Source organism: Rhineura floridana, chromosome 7, assembly GCF_030035675.1.
Source record: "Rhineura floridana isolate rRhiFlo1 chromosome 7, rRhiFlo1.hap2, whole genome shotgun sequence".
NCBI lineage: Eukaryota > Metazoa > Chordata > Lepidosauria > Squamata > Rhineuridae > Rhineura > Rhineura floridana.
The window spans coordinates 30,496,812-30,518,948 of NC_084486.1; the positions used below are offsets into that span (position 1 = coordinate 30,496,812).

General features: G+C 40.2%; 1 protein-coding gene across 5 annotated transcripts in view; it reads right to left on the reverse strand.

The window, feature by feature from the left end:
- The window catches only part of JMJD1C (jumonji domain containing 1C), a 206,742-nt gene that overhangs the window by 130,636 nt on the left and 53,969 nt on the right, over positions 1 to 22,137 (reverse strand). For 4 of the 5 annotated variants that reach the window (XR_009763908.1, XM_061635127.1, XM_061635125.1 and 1 more), the window contains exon 2: positions 616 to 780. Coding sequence is in view for 2 of the 5 variants with exons in the window: in XM_061635125.1 (XP_061491109.1) it covers positions 616 to 780 (165 nt within the window). In the remaining 3 variants the exon portion in view is untranslated. Of the gene's footprint in view, positions 1 to 615; positions 781 to 18,001; positions 18,030 to 22,137 lie in introns of those variants that run through there. The other variant, XM_061635131.1, reaches the window with a different exon arrangement.

Sequence of the window (22,137 nt, forward strand, 5' to 3'; positions counted from 1 at the left end):
TGCCCCCAGAGTCAGGCCTTTATTTATTTATTTGATTTATATCCCACCCTTCCTCCCAGTAGAAGCCCAAGTCTATGTACTGAGCATGGTCATCTACCTCGTAATCTCATCCCTCTGGGCTAGGCCAGCCTGCAAAGAGCTCGGAACAGAACTTACCTCAGCCAAGTAACTTCTAAGCCAGGTGTTTTACAATCTAAGAATTGGCTGGCATATCTTTTGATTAAAAGAAAATAAATAAAATTTAATCTACTAAAATTTTATATTGTTTTCTGCTAACCAAAGGGATAAATACTGCAAGATTGTTGAGACTCCAAGGTAACAATGAAGTAGGCTGCTTCCTTGAGCCTTCCCCCACCCCAAATGGAATAGCTTAGCCATGCATGCATGCTGATGTCACTTCCCTAACCATGCTAGGAATGGTTAGGTCACTTTTCACTTATTTGGTTTGGGGACTAAGGAAGAGCAGTAAGATTTCAGGGCACAATAAGGCAGAGAGCGGGGGGGGGCAAGACTCACTAAACTTAGGTAATATAAACCCTCAAGCCCTCAGCCATGCAGGAGCCCAGGGCAGTTTGCCCCCTTTGTACCACAGTTAAAAATAATTTAATATCTTACCAATGCAGGCCACTGAATATGTTTGGTCTTTGAACCCTGAGTCTGGCTAGGATCCTTTCTTTTTGCCCAGACCAGCTGGTACTCCACCAGGAAGGCTGCAAAATCTTCATAAACTTTAACCCATTCTCGTTTTTCCCATTCAAGGTCATCAAATTCCACATACACCTGTGGAAAGAAATTAGTTGGATAAATATTATTGCAATGATACGTATACCTTATCAGCAAGACTAGTAGACCATTTTATTTCATTGATTTTAGATTGCTACCAAGCAAAATAATAATCCTAGTGAAGTAATACCCCATTTTATTGATGAATCCATCAAATCAGTTTACAAATAGTATGAAGTACTATGAAATTCAACACAAATATATTCTTTTTAAAAAATCACAACTTGATAAAACAGGAACATACCAAAAAACTATACCAAAAAGGACAGACGATTAAATCCCCCTTCCAGTCCAGCAAACACTTTCGTGAAAAATCTTTACCAGGCATTTGAGACTATAACAGGGCTTGTTTGACACACCTTTCTGAGATCTACCACATTAGTAGCATCACTACTCACAAAAGGCCCTCATTTTTGTGCCTTCTCACACAGAGTAATTACTGTTTATTAAAAAATGTGTAATTTCATGCATTCACATTAATCTGAGCAGCTTTACAATGACTAAAACACCACAATCCATAATAAAACATCACTAAAACAACCTCAGCAGATAAAAAGTCCTAAACAGTTTCACCATATAAAACCCATCTAACTGGCACAACAAAAGCTTACCAGAACAGGAAGGTTTTCACAAATGATGATCAAACACACACCATGGCATTCTATAACCTTGGTGCAGTGACTGAGAAAGTCCCTTCTCTCATCACAGCTGTGCCTCCACCACAGTGGAAAACAAAGAAGGGCCTCCTCACCAGATCCTCGGGATTGGGCAGGCTGGTCAATTAAAGATGGTCAACAACCTTTTGAATTGTTCTGAGAAACTAACTGGTAGCCAGTGATATGGTCCCCATGGGTGAGTGCCCACTAATATACCTGCTGCCATGTTCTGGATCCACTGAAACTTCCAAGTTTCTTCCAAGATAGCCCCATGTAGAGTGCATTGAAATAATCAAACTGAATATAACCAAGGTGTGTGTTACCATGGCCAAGTATAATCTTCTCAAGACTGAGCATAGCTGGTGCACCAGCATAAGCTGGGAAAAGGCACTCCTTGCCATAGTTGCCAACTCAGCATCCAGATGCAAAGACGAATACAGGACAACCCCTAAACTGAGAACCTGGTTCTTCAAAAGGACTGCTACCCCATCCAAAACAGGTTGTATTCCTATTCTAGAGTATCTCCTTACCAGGAGCAGTTCTATCTTGTCTAGGTTAAGTTACACTTTATTAGCCCTCATGCAGACCATCAACAGCCTCCCAGTACTAGATCAATGAAAGTAAGATAGCTGTATATTATCTACATATTAGTGGCAATGAATCCAAAATCCCTAGACAACCTACTCCCAGAGGTCCATGTAGATGGGGGACAAAACTTATCATTCTTATGTAAAAACACATTATAAGTGACACTACACACCAGGATCCTCCATGGCGCAGAGTGGTAAGCAGCGGTAATGCAGCCGAAGCTCTGCTCACAGCCGGAGTTTGATTCCAACGGAAGGAGGAAGTCAAATCTCCGGTAAAAGGGGTCGAGGTCCACTCAGCCTTCCATCCATCCGTGGTCGGTAAAATCAGTACCCGGCATACGCTGGGGGGTAAAGAAAGGCCGGGGAAGGAACTGGCAATCCCACCCCATATATACGGTCTGCCTTGTAAGCGTCGCAAGATGTTACCCTAAGAGTCGGAAATGACTGGCACTATAAGTGCGGGGACACCTTTACCTTTACACACCAAGAATTGCCAACATGGCAGGCTCCACTTGTCTGCAAGCACTCCCTTTGGCACTTGCAAAACTACCCATTTACCACCTTTGAAGGTCTCCAATAACCACCTTTGAAAACCTGGCTAGAAACCTGGCTTGAGCCACATGTGGGCTGAGCACTTCCCCTCTCCATGTGTGATGTGCAAATGCAGCCACTGGCCCAGTCTACACACAACACTAACCTAAACTATCATTTAGTGAGAATGAACAAGCATGTGGGAACCTAGAGTGAAGCATGTCCACTTCACTTTTCCCCTGATCCTGCTGCTACCACACTACCCAGAGTGAAGCCATAGTTTGGCTTAGCATTACCTACGGACCAGGACTCATGGTTTGTCTCACTCCCAACAAGCCATGAGCTGTAAACCAAGGTTTGTTCTTTGTTTAGCACTTGTGGATTAAGTATAGAGGGAGGCAAACCATGAGTGCAGGTTCACTCACAATGCTAAGCCAAACATGGCTTAGCTCTGAACAGGGCAGCAAGACTTGGCGAGGAGCAGAGCAGCTATGATTTTCACTCTAGGTACCTGTATGATTACTTGCTCTCACTAAGCCATGATTTCACTTAGTGTTGGGTGCAAATGAGGCCATTGATAGAAGGAAACTAGTGCCTCCACACAAATGGATATAAGTATTTATGATTTTAACCCTTTTTTCACAGCAAGAGGATGAAAATTAAAAATGTGAAAGTAATCTTAACAGCTTACAATTGCAGCTTTACAAAAATGAGAATAAATGTTGCACATGAAAGGGGAATTTTTCACACTATCAAAATTCCAAAGTTCAATAATTAGCAAAATGCTAAAGAAAATATCAGGGTGGTATCATCTCAGGTAAAAAGAACTACTGCTCAGCTCCCATAGTAACCTGGAAAGAAAAGCCCATGAAGAGCTCCTGCTTTGTTCCAATTATGTTTTGACTGAGAGATGTTTGAATGGACTGGGATATTAATCCAACTCTGGCTTTTAAAGAGTAATAGATCAACTCTTTAAAAGCCAGAATTGGATTAATATCTCAGTCCACAAATTCTGGCATGCAGCAGTAGGCCAGAAAGATACATAACTGTGTGCATGTAAGGATCTCCACATACTTGTCCATAGAAAAGATGGTCAGTGCTGCATTGGGAGGCCCAAATCTTATAGTGAGTTTTTATATAATGTTGTTCAGTATTGCCCTTTCAACACTTCTGCATGTACAGTTTATACAACAGCCTACACATAAAACTGCGTACTGGTAGCTATAACTAAGCATTTTAAATACAGTTAAAATGTATCTTATGACAGCTTTTCTGTGTGTACTTGGCCAGAGAATCTCATACCCTATTGCAAATGGATTAAATCTTCTGCGCTCACAGTTTGGAATTTTTTCTTGCTTCCTATGCACTCTCCCATCTGGCTTAGTTCACATTTGCCACTCCCTTTTGCAGTTCCTTCACATTCACAGAACTTCTCTGGCTGTATCATCCATGCCACATCGTTACCAGTCTAAGGTAACAGTGCTACTAAGGGATTTGAAATCACATTCCTCCCTTTCAGCAATCCCTTTCCACTCATTTCACAATACAGAAGCAAATCCCAACTGTTTCTAGTTCAGTAAACTCACAAGGCTGGTTGCCCCATTCTCCAGTTTGAAAAACCCTCAAAACTCTATGCACTACCCTACAGTGGCAATTTTAAACACTCATGAACTGGCACATATGCACATATCAGCAACTAAGGTTTACAGTAAAAATACCTGATTCCCAACTGAGGAGTTAGATCTTTGCAAAAATGAACTGGTTAAAATAGAGTACGGGGGGGGGGAGTTCGAGCACAAGGCTCATTGTCTAGCATTACATGAAAACCAACTCAGATCTCAAGCAGGCTTCTCTCCTAAACCCATCCTGGACAACTGCTTTCCTTGACAGCCAGCTTCTTGGCACTTTTGGAATGCCACTACAACCTGAAAAACCAGACGCCAGACCCCACAGTAGAGAAAAGGGGTTCCTTCTGCCTTTCTTTCACATTATCGTTGATCCAGCAACAAACTTTGCCCTTGGATTGAGATCCATCAACCCAGCATAATTCCATTTACTTCAACAGCAGCACATATTTGGAGCCTGTCATCACCTCAAATCTGGCCACAATACATAATGTTGTGTAGAACTTTTTAAAAAAGGATTCTTAAATTTGTATTCTACATGAAATGAAGAAGAAAGCTTCAAGTGTTAGTCAATATGAAGAGCTGTAAAGCCATCATTGTCACTGGCCCCAAGGACAATGCTTAGCAGGATTGGGAGAATGGAGAGGGTTTATAAATGTTACAGACAGCGCTGTGGAAATCATGGGGAAGTGCTTCCAGAAACCTCTGGCAGCTCTGTGCCTAGTGAGTCTACTAATGTCAGCAACCTCCCCCACTTCGCCTGTGACAAAGCGAGAGGAATCCTCACTGATACCTAACCCAGACTTAGATAGACTCTAATGAACTGACCGAACTCTTCCAGATATATAAATCTGGTATATAAATTAAATTCAATTAAATAAATAAAAATAAATAAATAAGATATATAAAGAATGAGGATTGTTTGTCAGAGCCTAAACTAACAATTTCTCCAAGATTGTACAAACTGGAGAAAAGACTGCTTCTACTAAAACAATTCACATCTCTTCCCAGGATTAGTCTCTGCCTCACTTCTAAGACTGGAAAGTGCCAAATTTACCTTGGGCAAGTAAACGTCCGCCCACCTCTCTTTTATTTAGTGTCTGGGCATGCTTCCATGCCTAGTTTGCACCTGTTCTACAGCCTGATATGCCTCATATGTTTTGATGCTTCACCCCTGTGCTGACTTTCTGGAATAAAATCTTATGCAAAACCCAGTCTTCAAGTCCTGAGTCTGCTTCTCTTGGCCGGGAGCCAAGACAACCATGCTTTTTTTCTTTTTAAGAACGTATATCTAATAAAAGATCACAAATAGGACAGGAAATAGGGAGTTGGAAGTATCTGGAGTCAATTGTATATCACAATTAGCAAGTGGGAGCCGCATTAAGGCATGGGCAGGTGTCTGTCTCCACCAAACAACTGCAAGAAACCTTCATCCAGCATTACAATTTTTTAATCTAAGGGTATCAGTCTTCAGCAACTAGACCTGAACAGCAGAGTCTTAGTCCATAAAGATACCATGTATTGAAACAGAGATAAACTAATGTCATTCAGCTGCATGAGTAGGTCAGAACCAGTGTTCATGGATTGGGATAGTTTTCAACTATTGTTCCATACAGGAACTCTACTGTTATAAGAACCTAGAGTCAAAGTAAACTCAATTACATGCATGTATTTATCTACTTATTTATAACGTAACAAAGTTATGTTACCCATAACAAAGTTTTGTGGGTAGCTTTCAAAATAAGTGTAAAAACAATTGAAACACAAAATAAAACATAACTAAAAAATCAAAAACAGCATAAATACAAGAAAACAAAACTTACTGCAACCCCAAAGGTTAAAACATGTGTTTAAAACAAAGAGACCCAGATTACATGAGTTATTTAAAAGGCCTGGGTGATCAAAAGGTTTTCATTTGGTGCTAAAAAGATATAAGGATGGTGCTAGGCAATATGTATGCATATAAAACAAATCCTATGAAGCTCAGATTTTAGGGAGGGGAGAGTTGTCAGCAATTCTAAGAAAGATTCTCTAAACTGCTCATGGAAATAAAGCTGTGTCTTGAGTATTCAGAACCCACAGAATCAGAAAATTATCAAGATTATATTCTAGGGCAGTCAACCTTGGGTGGTATTCAATCCTAGTCCTATTTAGAATAGACCTACTGCAATTAATAGATACAACTATTTTAGGGTCATTAATTTCAATGGGTCTACTCTGAGTAGTACCCAGCTGAATACCACCTCAAAATAAATTTTAACAATCTTTTCCTAACCAATTCATCAAATATAATTTTGTGCATTTTAAAAACCTCAGTGTAAGAGCCTTTCTGAAATATTTAAAGTGTGAGATCTTACAATTTAACTAACACCACTGGTCAACATTAGAATTTTATTTATTTAACAAAACTCATATACTGCTTAACTGTAAAAACCTTTAAGCAGTTTACAAAAGACATTTTATAATTTAGTACTCCAGTCTCTAATTCTGACTCCTAAAGAGTTTAACGGTTCACTTTTGGTCACTTGATCAAGTCAAATGGCACTAAAGTATTATAAGTTAAGCTGGATAAAGCCCCTTAAAATCAAAGCATAGTTTCAGACTCAGTAGATTTTGAAATAAAATCTATTCTATATAGCCTGCAAAAATTTTCTTGAAGTGGGTAATTGTCTAAGTCTTTTCTATATAGAAAAACTGGGGTTCAAATTAAAGCAACTAGCTTGAACAATAGGCTGTGAAAACTTAGACAAGGTTTCTCAGTGGTAAGCTACCTCCATGGGTATAATGAAGGTTTATAAAACCATGGTTAGAGCACCCTAAAATTTAAGTGTGAGTGATGAATTGTGTCATGGCAACCACATATAGAACACTGCCAGACTTCTCCCAGCAGCATGATACTCTAATTTGGGTTGATTCACAGGAGTGTATAGATAGATGAAGGGTGGCCAAATGGATTCTCCTTTGACATTTAATGTCATGAAACAGCAATTAGGAGCAGAATGTATCTATGTGACACCTGGTCTCTTGTTAAAGGAGTCAAGTCAAGTCAGTGGTGGCCAGTTTAAGAAATATTTACACAATCCACATTAACACTAGCATTACAATACACTTTACCTCCCATATGCCCCTTTGAACCCCATCAGAGGTTTTTGTTTCAAACAACAAAAAAGAAAAAAAAAGCAGTACAATGCTTTATATGTATTTGGTGGTATCAACTGCATGTCAGAGAGTAGACTCAATGAAATTGTTTAAGTCCACTGATTTCAATGGGTCTACTCAGAGTATGACTAATGTTGGATATCACCCATTGTACATCTGAGACAGAAATATTATCATTGTAATTCCATTTTAATGTTAATGTTTTTTTAAAAAAAACAAATTCTGTACACTCAAAACCATTTGTAAAGCTCTCAGGAATATGAGCACCTGCAGCAAAAGATCCAGTCTAGGAGATGGTGGTATTGTCAAAGTATTCATCTGATAAGTCACATTTTCCTGAAGCCTAACTGGTAGAATTTAAAATGAACAATGTGAGCTCTGTTTTCTTAAACTCGCACAGCTAAGCAGCTGCATCTTCCTCTTAAATACTGATAGAAAAGCTGCCTTCATAGAGAGCCATACAACATCCTGTTCTTAGCCAATAGCTCCAGATGGGCTGTGTTTTGATTTGTAAAAAAAAAGGCATTTCATACACACACGCTCAACCTCCAGAAAAGATATATCAAAATTCTATAATTGTCAAAGAGAGTAACAAATCCAAACATTTGAATTTCATTTTTTGTCTTTTACTACGAAATGTACTTATTTCACAACATGTGCTAAAAAGGTGCATACAAGAGAGATGTTAATACAGCAACTGTAAATATTTTTAAACAGTACTGAAAATAAGTTCACACTATCTTGTAAACATTAAAACACTTATATCTTGCAGTTTCTAGAAGTACCTAGAAACTAGGAGCATTTATAAAACAAAACAAAAACCTTTGAAATTGCAATGCTACTAATATAATGTAGGTTTTTTGCCAACGTGAGAGGGGGAAAAACTGTCTAGTCTACTGATCACACTGAGTACTGGCAGTTTCTCAAACATCTGCTAAAGGTCAGGTTTCTCCTGCATGGAGCCAATCAATAGAGCTACACAACTCTTAACACTGAAAGAAAGATAATTTCTTTACATAACAACCTCCCTACATTATTAATTATTAACACCATCTCTCACCACCGTTATAAAACACCTACATACTTGGCAATTCAGAATTATTTTAGCCTCATTTTTACTGTACGTCGTATTGTTGTGAATATTTGACACTGCTCCAACTGTAAATTGCCACCTCGTCAGTTGGCTCAATTCTAATATGAAGACAAACTCTTTAACAAGAACACATTTCTAAATTGTCATCTTTTTACTTAAATAAACACAAGTTTTACTTTATAGTATACACGAAACCATTATGGAAAACAGTTTGGACAGTAATGTTACTGTAGTTCAACAACAGATTACTGCCAACTTTCCAAAACAATCTCAACAAATATCTTGAGAAATGTCATTTAAATTGTAAAACTCCCCTTGGATTTGTGTGCACCAGTGAAATTGTTTTGCTTCTACGTCAGAGGCTGGAAATAAAAGATGGGTCCAAAACCACAGAAAGATTTCACTGGTAACTCCCATTGGCGCTTAAAAAAATTTATCAGGATTTGTATACCACTTACTCAAACCTTCTAAGTGGTTTACTTAAAATATACATTAAAATACAATTCAGATTAATCAGATATTAAAAACAAGATGACCAAAATATAAATAAAATCAGCTGTTTTACATTTTACTACAAGAGATTATAAAACTACTTCAAAATACTTTCTGGGAAAAACAAGTGCTTTGATTCTCTTCTTGTGACTGTTCTCTCTTCAGAAAAGGTGCTAGGCACTTGCTTCCATAAAATATTTTCCAGTACTTCTGCAAACAAATAGGACCAATATCTACAAAGAATCCCAACAGAGATCACATTTACAACACTTATTTTTCCTTTCTGGTTTGTCATTCACTGCAAACAGCTTATAGTTAGATTTTTGCCATGCTAGTAAAAGGTACCAAAGATGTAGACTAATTGGATATAAACCACTGTCTTTATTAGTTAACATTTTTATCTGTGCTACATTAGAAATGTTCTGTTTTAGGTCAGCATCATTACTATTTCCACTAAGTAGAAAAAATCCATTACTAGTTCTATTTATACAAAGACAACACTAGAGAAGGCAATTGTCATGGACATACAGACCTCAAAATGCTTCCAAAAATTTAGCATTGCAACACAGATTGCTTTCCAATGCTTACAACACAACACGCATTACAACAGGGATTGCCAAACTTTTGGGGCCCATGGGCACATTTGCAAACAGGGAAAACATTAGTGGGCACCTCATATACACTGCATCTCTCCCCATAATGCCCCCCTACAACTGTGGTCAATTAGGCTTGGGACAAAGCCTGCTATTGGTTTAAGAAGGGTTCTTTCAGTGGATGGAGTGGAAGGGAGATGGGACCTTGCAGGTGCCAGGGAAGTCCTCTGTTATTGAATGTGCAGCTGCAGACGCCATGCTGGCGATTCATGATTTCAACAATGCCTGAAAAGCAAAACGTATTTCAATGAAAATAGCTTTTTAAGACTAGGTGAATCCCTTCACTTTTCATAAACTCAGTTATTTGGTTTAAAAATGTGTACATTACTATTTGAAAGCATGTTATAAAATACATACTGTACTATAAAAAAAGGACACTATGTGAACACTGCAAAATCATGATTATAATCAAGTTCCTACTTACACAGGTATATATCAAAGAAGCAACTCAACATTTCTTTAAAAGTAGGCAGGTTGGCCAAACCCATGGCACTACTACAGTGAGCGTATGATACACCAGTGAAATGTAAGTGTGATATTATGCTCTTCTAGCAGCAAAGTAAAAAGCACATGAATAGCAGTAGAAACAACAGCTAAGGCAAACCAATGCCATTCCCACAACATAACCGTCAATGCCATCAGTCAACAATGACAACAGTACTTGCCAACAATACCCATACATTAGCAACACATAAAAGGTATCAAATAAGCTCATGGCAACAGTCAGAATACCAGGATGATGTAAGGAACTCATTTCATACTCCTCCCACACATAACATGTAAGTGAACTACCTGGAACAGTCTATGAGAATATCCCATGGCCCACTTGGCAGAAGACCTGCTTATAGAACCCACTGGTGATAGGCCCTCAAGGAGAAAGACTTGGATCTTGCTATACTACAAACAAATCCACACAGACAATGTTTAGAATGTGGCACACAGCACATATGTATTGGGGTTTGTGTGAGGGGAACAAGAGAAGGTGAAGGAGGAGGTAGGCAAAGAAGGTATCATATGCCTACTCCTGGTCTACCTGTGCTCATTTTGCTTTGTTGTAAGTGCATGGGTCTAAATGTATATGCTGCGTTTTATCAATATTGTGTGCTTCTTTAAGGACTTCAGTCAAAAAGCAGGATACCACTAAATAAATAAAATTTAAAAAAGCTTTTTGCTAGAGAGAGAAACTGGGTGTATGGACCAGGAAGAATACATACTACAAGAACAAAGGCACAAAACAATGAGATCTGATTGCAAATCATTGAGAAAGAAGACATGGAGAATCAAGTCCCATGCCTGGGACTTGTACATCTTACCACCACTAGGAGAAGTCTATATTTGGGGTGTTGTACCAGCAACACTTTTGGGTGCAAGAAGTGAAAGTAGTGGGGCTAGAACTCAAAACTTAATAAATTAATTTAAATTAATAAATTAAAAAATTAAAAAATCAATAAATCGAATAAATAAAACTTCCACTCCAAGGAGCGACACCTATGTCACACAGCTAGAGGAGCAAACAACAGACTCATGGTGGGACCTTGGTAGTTTCCAAGGAGGTAAGATTTTTCCACACTTCTTCATGTGCATAGAACTTAGATCTCCCAGTTATATAAAACAGTATGAAAGGACCCTAAGTGGAGTCATAACCCAAAAGAACACAAATGCTTTGACATATAAGAGGTCCCAGTTTTGATCTCCAAGTAAGGAGAGAAGGGCTGGAAAGAGCCAGTTGCATACAACTAAGACAGTGCAGTCAATCTAAACCGGTCTAGCAGTTAATTGCCATACCAACTAGCTATGCTTCCCTCACTTTCATTTATTTGAATAATGTCTTCTGAGAAAAAGACCAGCAGATACTACCCAGCAGTAATTGGGTGGGGGGAACAGGACAGGAGAACTTTTAGCTGTTGTGAGATGGCCCTAAGTAAGTTATGGGTAACATGCACCCCTCAATTCTCTTGAGATGTGATAGAAAACCCACTGTCCCCTCCATTTTGAAGATAAGTGAAGTAATTTACACAGGGAGAGTCTGTCTGATAGCCAGTATCAGAACAGACACACAAAATCAATGATGGAGTGAGTTCTGATAGCATCATACCGGAATGCAGCTTGCTAGTTTCTTGGTCTGTGGAGCCCTTGGGCTTTTAAGTCCCACCTGAGATAGAAAAGTAACAAGTGCAGCTTTCCCCTTCATGGCATCTTTATGCTGAATACAGCTACCCCTGTTACATTATCATCTGTCAAATAATTTCTAAAGCTACAGATGTCCAGTGGCTGGGAATGACGACAACTCATGAAAAACAGTTCATCTTCCATTGGTCACTACTGTTCCTAGTCCTGCTTTTGGTCTGCATGACACAGTGTTGGGGAACAGCCTTGCCTCTATGCTTGGAGGATGGCAGACTATGTAGAGAAACAGAGATAATGTCATAATGGATAGCAGTTGCAACAGATAACATCCTTGTTTGGACATGACACTAAATCAACTTCAAACTTAGTTTATAATCCTGCCTTGTTCAGAAAAAACACAGATGAAGCTGGCTGCAGTTTCCAGTTCAGTTATAATGATAAACAATGGTTACCTTAAAACGGGAAGCTAACACTTCTGATCTCTTCCTTGCACGGGAAAACATACGAGCCCAAGCTTTGACCAAGTGCTAAGTAACAGTTTGTAGTTATGTCCAAAAGAGGCTATTATGTGTCTGGGCATCCACTGAAAAAGGGTGCTTCCAGCTACAACCTTTTCAATACTGCATGCCCAATTAGGGTCCTCGTTTCTTACTAGATGAGTAACACTTGTTCTACATTCAGGGATACACTAGTTCAGGGAACTTTGTATTGACATTAAGGCTACGCATCATCCATCCAATGTATGCCAATTTTTTATTACATTCTATTTATGAATTGCTTCCTATGAAAAGTTAACAATAAAAATATCAATATATTTCCACCCACCCACCCATTGTCATATATAAAAAACCCTTCAAATCAGAGTATTTTAGTTAAACCACCATATTTGGAGATACTATTTTACATTATATGGACTGATTTCTCAGCAAGCGGAAGATAGAAGTTCTACTCCTCTCCTCCAGCCTTCCAACTCTGTCTATTTTCACCCGCTGTGTTGGCAGTGTCTTATGTACCAGCACAACCTGAGGATAGGATTATGCCGAATTAGAATTTTAAAAGGAAATAATTCCCATCTGAAAAGACTAAAGATAGGACTATGCATTGTCTTTCATCTCAGAGCTTGGTGGTTCCAACTCCCTTTGATTCATTTTCCTGATTGTGTGTCACAGCTTGAACAGATATTGTGCTCTGTGATATAAATGCTGGCTCCAAAACAAAAGGTTACAGAAGATGACTTACCAATTCAAATCTCTGTTTTAATAGGCCACTTTACATACAAAGCACTACTGTAAACAGGTTGAAGAACCCACCCAGCCCCACCACAATCACTTAAAGACTTGTCAGTCAGCCTATAACCACTGTATCCTCACTTTGAGAAAGCACTACAGTGTTAAAAATAAATTAACTTCTACACAGCTTTCCCCCTCCAGTTTCCACCTCTGTCAAGCTATTACATTAACACTCCACCACTTCCCAGCCCAGTACTAACAAGAGCACAAATGCTTTGAGATATAAAATAAAACAAATTGGCCCTGTGACATTATCAAAGTACTTACTGCTATAATTCACTAATAGGCAAAAAAACCTTGCGGTTTAAGAATGTACCTATAGACAACAGATATTTCTATCAAACTTTAAAAAGCAGGGAAATTGGGCAGCTACAGTGAATGCACCAAGGAAGCAGAAGACCTGACCTCTTCTCTGAGATATTGTACTGTCCTACAAATCCACTTCCTGTGTAGCTTGGAAGAATTTGGTAACATACGCCTCTGAGTATATGGTGAGTGGTGGCATCTCCAAAGATGGAGAATTACATTTTTGTATGTTTGTTGGTGTTCTTACTTTGCTTCTTTCCTATGTTATGACTGTTTCTACCGAGAATCTAATCTAGAAGATTATATTTCATTATTCATCCTAGAAATCTGTATCAAATTTATTTTTATTAATTTCAAAGCCTTTTTATTGGTCAATGTCATATAATGGTGAAGACAGCCTTTTGCGTTTCAAACTAGAGGTTATGCTTTATTTCTATTTTGGGTGCATTAATGGTTCAATCTGAAACTGCAGTTTGATGTAAAATCAGACTGAGTACAATATGTTGCTAATTAAGCAATACTTTAGCTGTTGGAAAAAACAAACTTGACCTGCCCAAGATGCCTGTTTTCAGCCTGCTATGCTTAAACCACTCCACTTAAGGAAAGGTAGACATGGTCAATTAAAAACATAGAGCACATCTAGCATTTTGCTAGAATATATTTCACCTCGCACTGTTTTATTTTGTGTAAACTGAGACACTCCTCATGTCCACTGGAAACTATTCTGCAGAACAGTCAGTGCCAATATTCCTCAATTGTTTTTGGAGCTTTTTTTACTGTTGCAAAGTGTTGCTGTAGTTCACATGTTCACAGAAACAGAAGCAAAAGAAAATGATTTACTGTAGGAAACTTCACTAAAATTGCAAAATAAATCAAACATATTTAAAGTGACTGTCTGAACTATATCAACTGTTTTAATATTGTTGCTTCCTCCCTGGTAAAACAAGATCAGCACAGCACATGTCATGTTTCTGTTATTTGGGCTGATTGCAGGTGTTGCCACCACTCACCATATGCTCAGAGGCACATGTCACCAAATTCTTCCAAGCTACACAGCAAGTGGATTGGACTGTGAATGACCAACCCAAATTGTGTTTGCAGATTTACAAATTTGTAGGGCAGAACAGTATCTCAGAGAGGAGGGTGAGGTCTCCTGCTCCCCTGGTGCATTCACTATAGCTTCCCAATTTCCCCGTTTTTAAAAGTTTGATAGAAATATCTGTTGGCTTAGAGGTACGTTCTTAAACAGCAAGGGTTTTTTTGCCTATTAGTGAATTTATCTGCTTTTTAATTCTGGAGGTAAGAAATGGGATCCTGTGCAAGTTTGCTGTGAATGGATTGATCATTTTTATGCTTATTGAGTTCAGTGGGATTTACTCCCCTACCATCATTCTTAGGATAGGTAAATCTGACCACAGGGGGATGGGGAGAGGAATGGAAGCAGGCAGGAGGGGGGCAGGTTTGATCATTTGCATGTTTATTGAGTTCTGTGGCACTTACTCCCATGCAATCATGCTTAGGATAGTTAAAACTGATCATGGGGGGAGGAGAGAAGGAGGGCTGAAGGGGAGGGGAAAGGCAGGTCTGATCATTTGCATGCTTATTGAGTTCAAAACTCCTGTGCAATCATGATTAGGATAGGTAAACTGATCATGGGAGAGGAAGAGGGAAGAGGGGAGAGGGGAGAGGAGAGAGGAAGAAGGGAGAGGAGAGAGGAGAGAGGAAGAGGGGGAGGGGAGAGGAGAGAGGAAGAGGGGGAGGGGAGAGGAGAGAGGAAGAGGGGGAGGGGAGAGGAGAGAGGAAGAGGGGGAGGGGAGAGGAGAGAGGAAGAGGGGGAGGGGAGAGGAGAGAGGAAGAGGGGGAGGGGAGAGGAGAGAGGAAGAGGGGGAGGGGAGAGGAGAGAGGAAGAGGGGGAGGGGAGAGGAGAGAGGAAGAGGAAGAGGGGGAGGGGAGAGGAGAGAGGAAGAGGAAGAGGGGGAGGGGAGAGGAGAGAGGAAGAGGAAGAGGAAGAGGGGGAGGGGAGAGGAGAGAGGAAGAGGAAGAGGGGGAGGGGAGAGGAAGAGGGGGAGGGGAGAGGAAGAGGGGAGAGGAGAGAGGAAGAGGGGAGAGGAGAGAGGAAGAGGGGAGAGGAGAGAGGAAGAGGGGAGAGGAGAGAGGAAGAGGGGAGAGGAGAGAGGAAAGGAAGACGGGAGAGGAGAGAGGAGAGAGGAAGAGGGGAGAGGAGAGAGGAAGAGGGGGAGGGGAGAGGAGAGAGGAAGAGGGGGAGGGGGAGGGGAGAGGAGAGAGGAAGAGGGGGAGGGGAGAGGAGAGGGAAAGAGGACTGGAGAGGAAAGGGAAGGAGGGGATTGGAAGGGAAGGGGGAGGGATAAAGGAAGGGGGAGGGAAGGGGCAACAGGGATGGGATAGGGAGGAGGGGTGGGCAGGTTTGATCATTTGCATGCTTATTGAGTTCAGTGGGATTTACTCCCGTGCTTAATGTTTTCTAATAATGTTTTTAACCCTTTTAAAAAGGTTTTTAAAATGTATTTAACACTGTTTTGTCTTAATATATTTTAAGATTTGTTTTTATGATGTTTTAAAATGTTTTTAGTGCCTTGTTTGCCGCCCTGGGCTCCTGTTGGGAGAAGGGCGGGACACAAATTAAATAAATAATAATAATCATGCTTAAGATAGGTGAAACTTACCTGGGGGACAGGCAGGAGGACAGGAAGGAGAGGGGAGGGAGAGGAGGAGATTGGGTGGATGGGGACTGGGTAGAGGGGAAGCCCCTTTCCTTTCCAAAAGGAAAACACTGAATAGTATAATTGTTTTTCAGCGTTTCCCTCACCTTTTTATTCTAGTCTCCCATTCAAATTTAAACCAAAGTTGTCACTGGCCACATCTACACCAGACCTTTATTTCACTTTAGACAGTCTTGGCTTCCCCCAAAGAATCCTGGAAACTATAGTCAGTAAAGGGTGCTGAGAGTAACTAGGAGACGTCATGTTCCCTGCACAGAGCTTCAATCAGAGTGACTGACTGTTGAACCACTCTGGCCACTGGAGCTCTGTCAGGGGAATAGGAGTCTCCTCTCAGCACCCTTCACAAACTACACTTCCCAGGTTTCTTTGGGGGAAGCCACAACTGTCTAAAGTGAAATAAAGGTCTGTGAGTCTGGCTTTTAGAGCACTGACAGTTTGTTCTTACTGAGCATGCCCAGGCTTATCATTGAGTTTGTTAATTTTTTAAAATTACATTTAAGAATCAGCTACGCATTTTTTTAATTTTTAAACTACAGAAGATGAAGATCAGAGTATGGGGCAAGGTCAGTAATAGGATTATAGGTACTCTGTGAACATGGCTGGTTTTTAATTAATTTCAACAAATTATGGGACCACTGTCAAAAAAAAGTCCAAAAGGGGTCTGGTTTTCCCCCCTCTCTTTTTACACTTTGAACTCTTGATTCTCTCTGTTTTGTGTATCACCATGAAAATTTAGAGGGTTGTTAAGTAAGCATTTCTGAGTTCAGGAATATACGTTTTGTAAGGTTTTGTTTTGAAATGATCTTATGGGAAGCATCAGAATGGCATGGGGGTATTTATCATTTCAGAATGTGAAAATCCATGCTGGCTATAGTATACAGCCACTTTTGTGGCTGTATAATGAGTTCAACTGTCACATTTTTATGACATTGAGTCTCTTAAACCATTGAAACTACAAAACATTCTCATTTTGAAGTCACAAAACCAAAAGCACAAACCAATGTCTTTCATGCAACACCTCCCCCATACACATTCAGAATACACAAATTTCCCACTCAAGATCATTGAATGCATTGTAGAAATTAGGTATTTTATAGCATACTTAATGTACCCACCAAGGTCTTCATCAAATGTCAGTCATACTGATAATTTTTTTGACTGCATGTCCATCCTGTGGGGAACCAAGACCAAGTGCAGCTCTCCATAGTATGGACACACAACATACATGTGGTTAAAGATGTAAGATAATGGCTCTTGTACATTGTGGAAACATTACAAACATATGCAGATTCACATAACATGTGAAGGTAGCCTCAAAATTGTAGTAACATTAAAACACTGTCTATGCAATCTCTCTTCATGGCTTTATATTTTAAAACAGCTACAGTAGCAGAATGAAAACATTCTGAAAGAAGATATTCCAATTTCTTAGATAGTAGGATGCTTCCTGTTCTCTAACAAGACTTAAATAATTTACTTCTTTGCTGTTATTAGTTTGGAATTCTATAGAAAAATATGTTTTATATATTATATTTAACAAAGAAAATCCATAGTGTGCTATGACTAAAATACTTGCATGATACGCAAGGTAGATGCAGTTTTAAAAGAGAAGAATTATTGATATAACTGCCAAAAATCAGCTGTGAACCAGGAAGCCCTTGGATCAAACTTCACAGGATGCCATTAAGAAGCAAACTACTGTCTTGGCCTTAATCTCCTCTACTACCATTTCAAATACAGGGAATACTACTGAAGCACACACAAGACACTGCTATACAAACTGGTGTTTTTTTATAGTATTGTTAGTGAATGAAAGTTTTCATCTGTAAAAACAATCAAAACAAAACTTTACGTAATATTTGAATTTACATGGAAATATTGTATCATTAACATGGTATCATTAATGAGCTAAAAACATTAACATACTGCAGTAAGACAGATTACAAAAACAGTCACCTTTACATGGTAGTAACCTCCTGGGACACCTGCCTCTCATTTAATCAAATGATAGGATTCCAGCTGTTACTTCTATATGAAAAGTTAACCAGGGATACATCCTGTTAAAACTCACATATAGTTAAACAACAGAAACTGCTATAATCTATATAAATGTTGTTACCAATTTAAACCTTACAATATCAAAACTATTAAACACAGCAATCTTTTCTGAGCAAACATACCTAAATTATAAAGGCACCCCAATACTCTACTGGTGACCTGCTTTGCAGTTATTTTAAGTGTTAATGAGAATGTATATGACATGCTTTGAGCATTCATGAAGTACTATAAAATGTAAATGTACTGCCTTCAAGTCAATTCCGACTTATGGTGACCCTATAAATAGGGTTTTCATGAGACTAAGAGGCGGTGACTGGCCCAAGGTCACCCAGTGAGCTTCATGGCTATGTGGGAATTCAAACCCTGGTCTCCCAGGTCGTAGTCCAACACCTTAACCACTACACCACACTGTACTATAGTTCTGCCATTAAATTAATCAAACCATCTGCAGTACTCATTTTTCATTGTCATAAATTTACACTAGCTATGGAATTTCTTTAATGATTCTAGTACTGACTAGCTCTGGGTATAGTAAGTATCTACATGGTATATCAGTTTTTCCTTTATTCTTGGTGGGCTATTGCAGCTTTAAGGTATGATGAGTTATTTCTACTGCTGCAGTTCTAAGATCTCTGCATACTTCTATACACAAGTTAGAAATCTTAAGGTACATAGCTACAGAGAAAGGTGCTTCTATATAAAAATGATGTAACAATGTGATGAACAAGATTGTGAATGATGAAAATGTAGGCAATACTTTTATCATAGTTACACAATCTCAAAGATTAAAAAGCATATGAAGAAATGTCTAGCCTCCCTCTGAGGCTAGTCCTCCCCAGCTGGCTAGGGTCTACTCAATTTGCCACAGCTGCACTAGTCAGCCCCTTCCTTGTCTGCAACTGCCCGCTGGGGGGTGGCTCCTTGGGACTATGCAGCTTGCCCACGGCTGCACAGGTGGCAGGGCACATAACCCCTGAGCCACTCACTGTGGGGGTGATCCTTAGCTGATCCTTTACACCCAGGAGACATGAGTGGGGATTTGAACTCAGACTCTGGACTCCCAGCCAGGCTCCCCACTGTGCTATACCAGCTGTCATTACTTTGACCTTTATTAATTGTCATCTACTACGAGATAACTATTTTGGTCAAATATGCTATCTTGAAGGGTACAAAGTTTCATTCTACATAACTCTCCTCATTCTACATAACTCAACAAGGATGATCCAAGCAAAACTCCCAAGATTTCTAGAAGATCTTTCTCTAAATAAATATTGCTTGTCAGATCACAGGCATTCCCTGACTTATTACGGCCTGAAAATGCTGCAAAAGAATAATTATCCTCAGGTGTAAATGTCACACAGTATATATCAGCTGCCATGCACTGTGAATTTCAGAAACATTGATGCAAATATGCAATTTATTTATTTATTTATTATATTTCTATACCGCCCAATAGCCGTAGCTCTCTGGGCGGTGCACAACATAAAAACATCCAATATACAAGTAAAAACATATATCAACAACTTAAAAACAATATACCAAAAGTAGTAGAACATAATTAAACATATAAACAACTACAACACAAGCCTAAAAATATTAAAAACGTATTAAATCAGTTAAAAGTATTAAGATGTTAAGATGTTAAGTAATTAAAATTGCTAAAATATTAAGAGTGTAAGTGCAAATGTAGGTATTACAATAGATGTTAAAAATGTTGTTAAAATGTTATTAAAAAGCCTGGGAGAACAAAAAGGTTTTTACCTGGCGCCGGAAGGACAGCAATGTTGGCGCCAGGCGTACCTCATCAGGGAGAGAATTCCATAATTCGGGGGCCACCACAGAGAAAGCCCGTTTTCTTGTTGTCACCTTTCGGGCTTCTCTCTGGGTGGGCCCCCAAAGGAGGCCCTTCGATGTTGAACGCAGAGTACAGGTAGGTTCATATCGGGAGAGGCGTTCCACCAGGTATTGTGGTCCCAAGCCATGTAAGGCTTTATAAGTCAAAACCAGCACTTTGAATTGAGCCCGGAAGCATATAGGCAGCCAGTGCAAGCGAGCCAGAATCGGAGTTATATGTTCACATCTCCGAGTCCCTGTTAGCAATCGGGCCGCTGCGTTTTGCACGAGCTGCAGCTTCCAAACTGTCTTCAAAGGCAGCCCCACGTAGAGTGCTTTGCAGTAGTCCAATTTTGAGGTTACCACTGCATGGACAACTGAAGCAAGGTTTCCCTATCCAGATAGGGGCGTAGTTGGGCCACCAACCGAAGTTGATAGAAATCATTCCGTGCCACCGAGGCTACTTGTGCCTCCAGTGACAGGGAGGGTTCTAAAAGAACTCCCAAACTACGAACCTGCTCCTTCAGGAGGAGTGCAACCCCGTCCAGAGCAGGTTGAGCCTCTCCCATCTGGTCAGGGGAACCACCCACTAACAGCATCTCAGTCTTATCTGGATTGAGCTTCAATTTATTCGCTCTCATCCAGTCCATCACCGCAGCCAGGCATCGGTTCAGCACCATGACAGCCTCACCTGAAAAGGATGAACAGGAGAAGTAGAGCTGCGTGTCATCAGCATACTGGTGGCAACGCACTCCAAAACTCCTGATGACCGCACCCAGCGGCTTCATGTAGATGTTAAAAAGCATGGGGAATAGTACTGACCCCTGTGGAACTCCGTATTGGAGGACCCAGGGTGCCGAGCAAGACTCCCCCAGCACTACCTTCTGGAGACGACCCGCTAAATAGGAGCAGAACCACTGCCATACAGTACCTCCAACTCCCAAATCAGCGAGTCTCCCCAGAAGGATACCATGGTCGATGGTATCAAAAGCCGCTGAGAGATCAAGGAGAATCAACAAGGTTACACTCCCCGTCTTTCTCCCGACAGAGGTCATCATACAGGGCGACCAAGGCCGTCTCAGTGCCAAAACCGGGCCTGAACCCCGATTGAAATGGATCTAGATAATCGGTCTCATCCAAGAATGCCTGGAGCTGGTCCGCGACCACTCTTTCTAGAACCTTGCCCAGGAATGGAACGTTTGCTACCGGCCTGTAATTGTTAAAAATTACTGGGTCCAAGGAAGATTTTCTCAGAAGTGGTCTCACCACCGCCTCCTTCATGCAACCAGGGACCACTCCCTCTCGTAATGAGGCATTAATCACCTCCGTGGCCCAGCCGGCGGTTCCAACCCTGCTAGCTTTTATCAGCCAAGAGGGGCAAGGATCCAGTATAGAAGTGGTCGCATGCACCTGTCCAAGCACCTTGTCAATGTCCTCGAGCTGTACCAATTGAAACTCATCCAACAAAACATGACCAGACTGTGTTCCGGATGCAATGGTGTAATCATGTTATTATTTACCTGAGAATTATTATTATCATTATTATTTAAGCCATTTCTATACCGCTTAATATATATAAAAATCTCTAAGTGGTGTACAGAAGATAAAACAGCAAATATAAAAATATACAATAAAACCACAATACAAATGCACACAATACAAATTAACAAATAAATATTAAAACAATTGCCTTGCACTTCTCCACTCAACATCTCTCAACCTCCTGGCTCTCACCCAGGACTCGACCCATCCACCTTGGCCCTCACCTACTAGGGTCCAACACACAAAAATTGCCCCCAAAGTCTCACAAGCTTCCCAGGGGATCCCCAAAATTGTGAACTGAAGGATGCAGGGGCAGCTGGAGGCCCTACGCTGGAATAATAATAATAATAATAATTTAATTTGTGGGTCGCCTATCTGGCCAATGGCCACTCTAGGCGACGTACAATTTAACAACAATACATTACATCATAATAAAATACATCATAAAATACAATATAACAATAAAACAATAAAACAGTTCCAGTACAGAGTAGTAGGCTATTCGTCGTAAAAATTTAACCCTCCCCGTAAGTCCCAAAGGCCTGTCTGAAGAGCCAGGTCTTCACAGCTTGGCGGAATACATTCAGGGAAGGGGCATGTCGAAGGTCATACGGGAGGGAGTTCCAGAGAGTGGGGGCCGCCACTGAAAATGCCCTCTC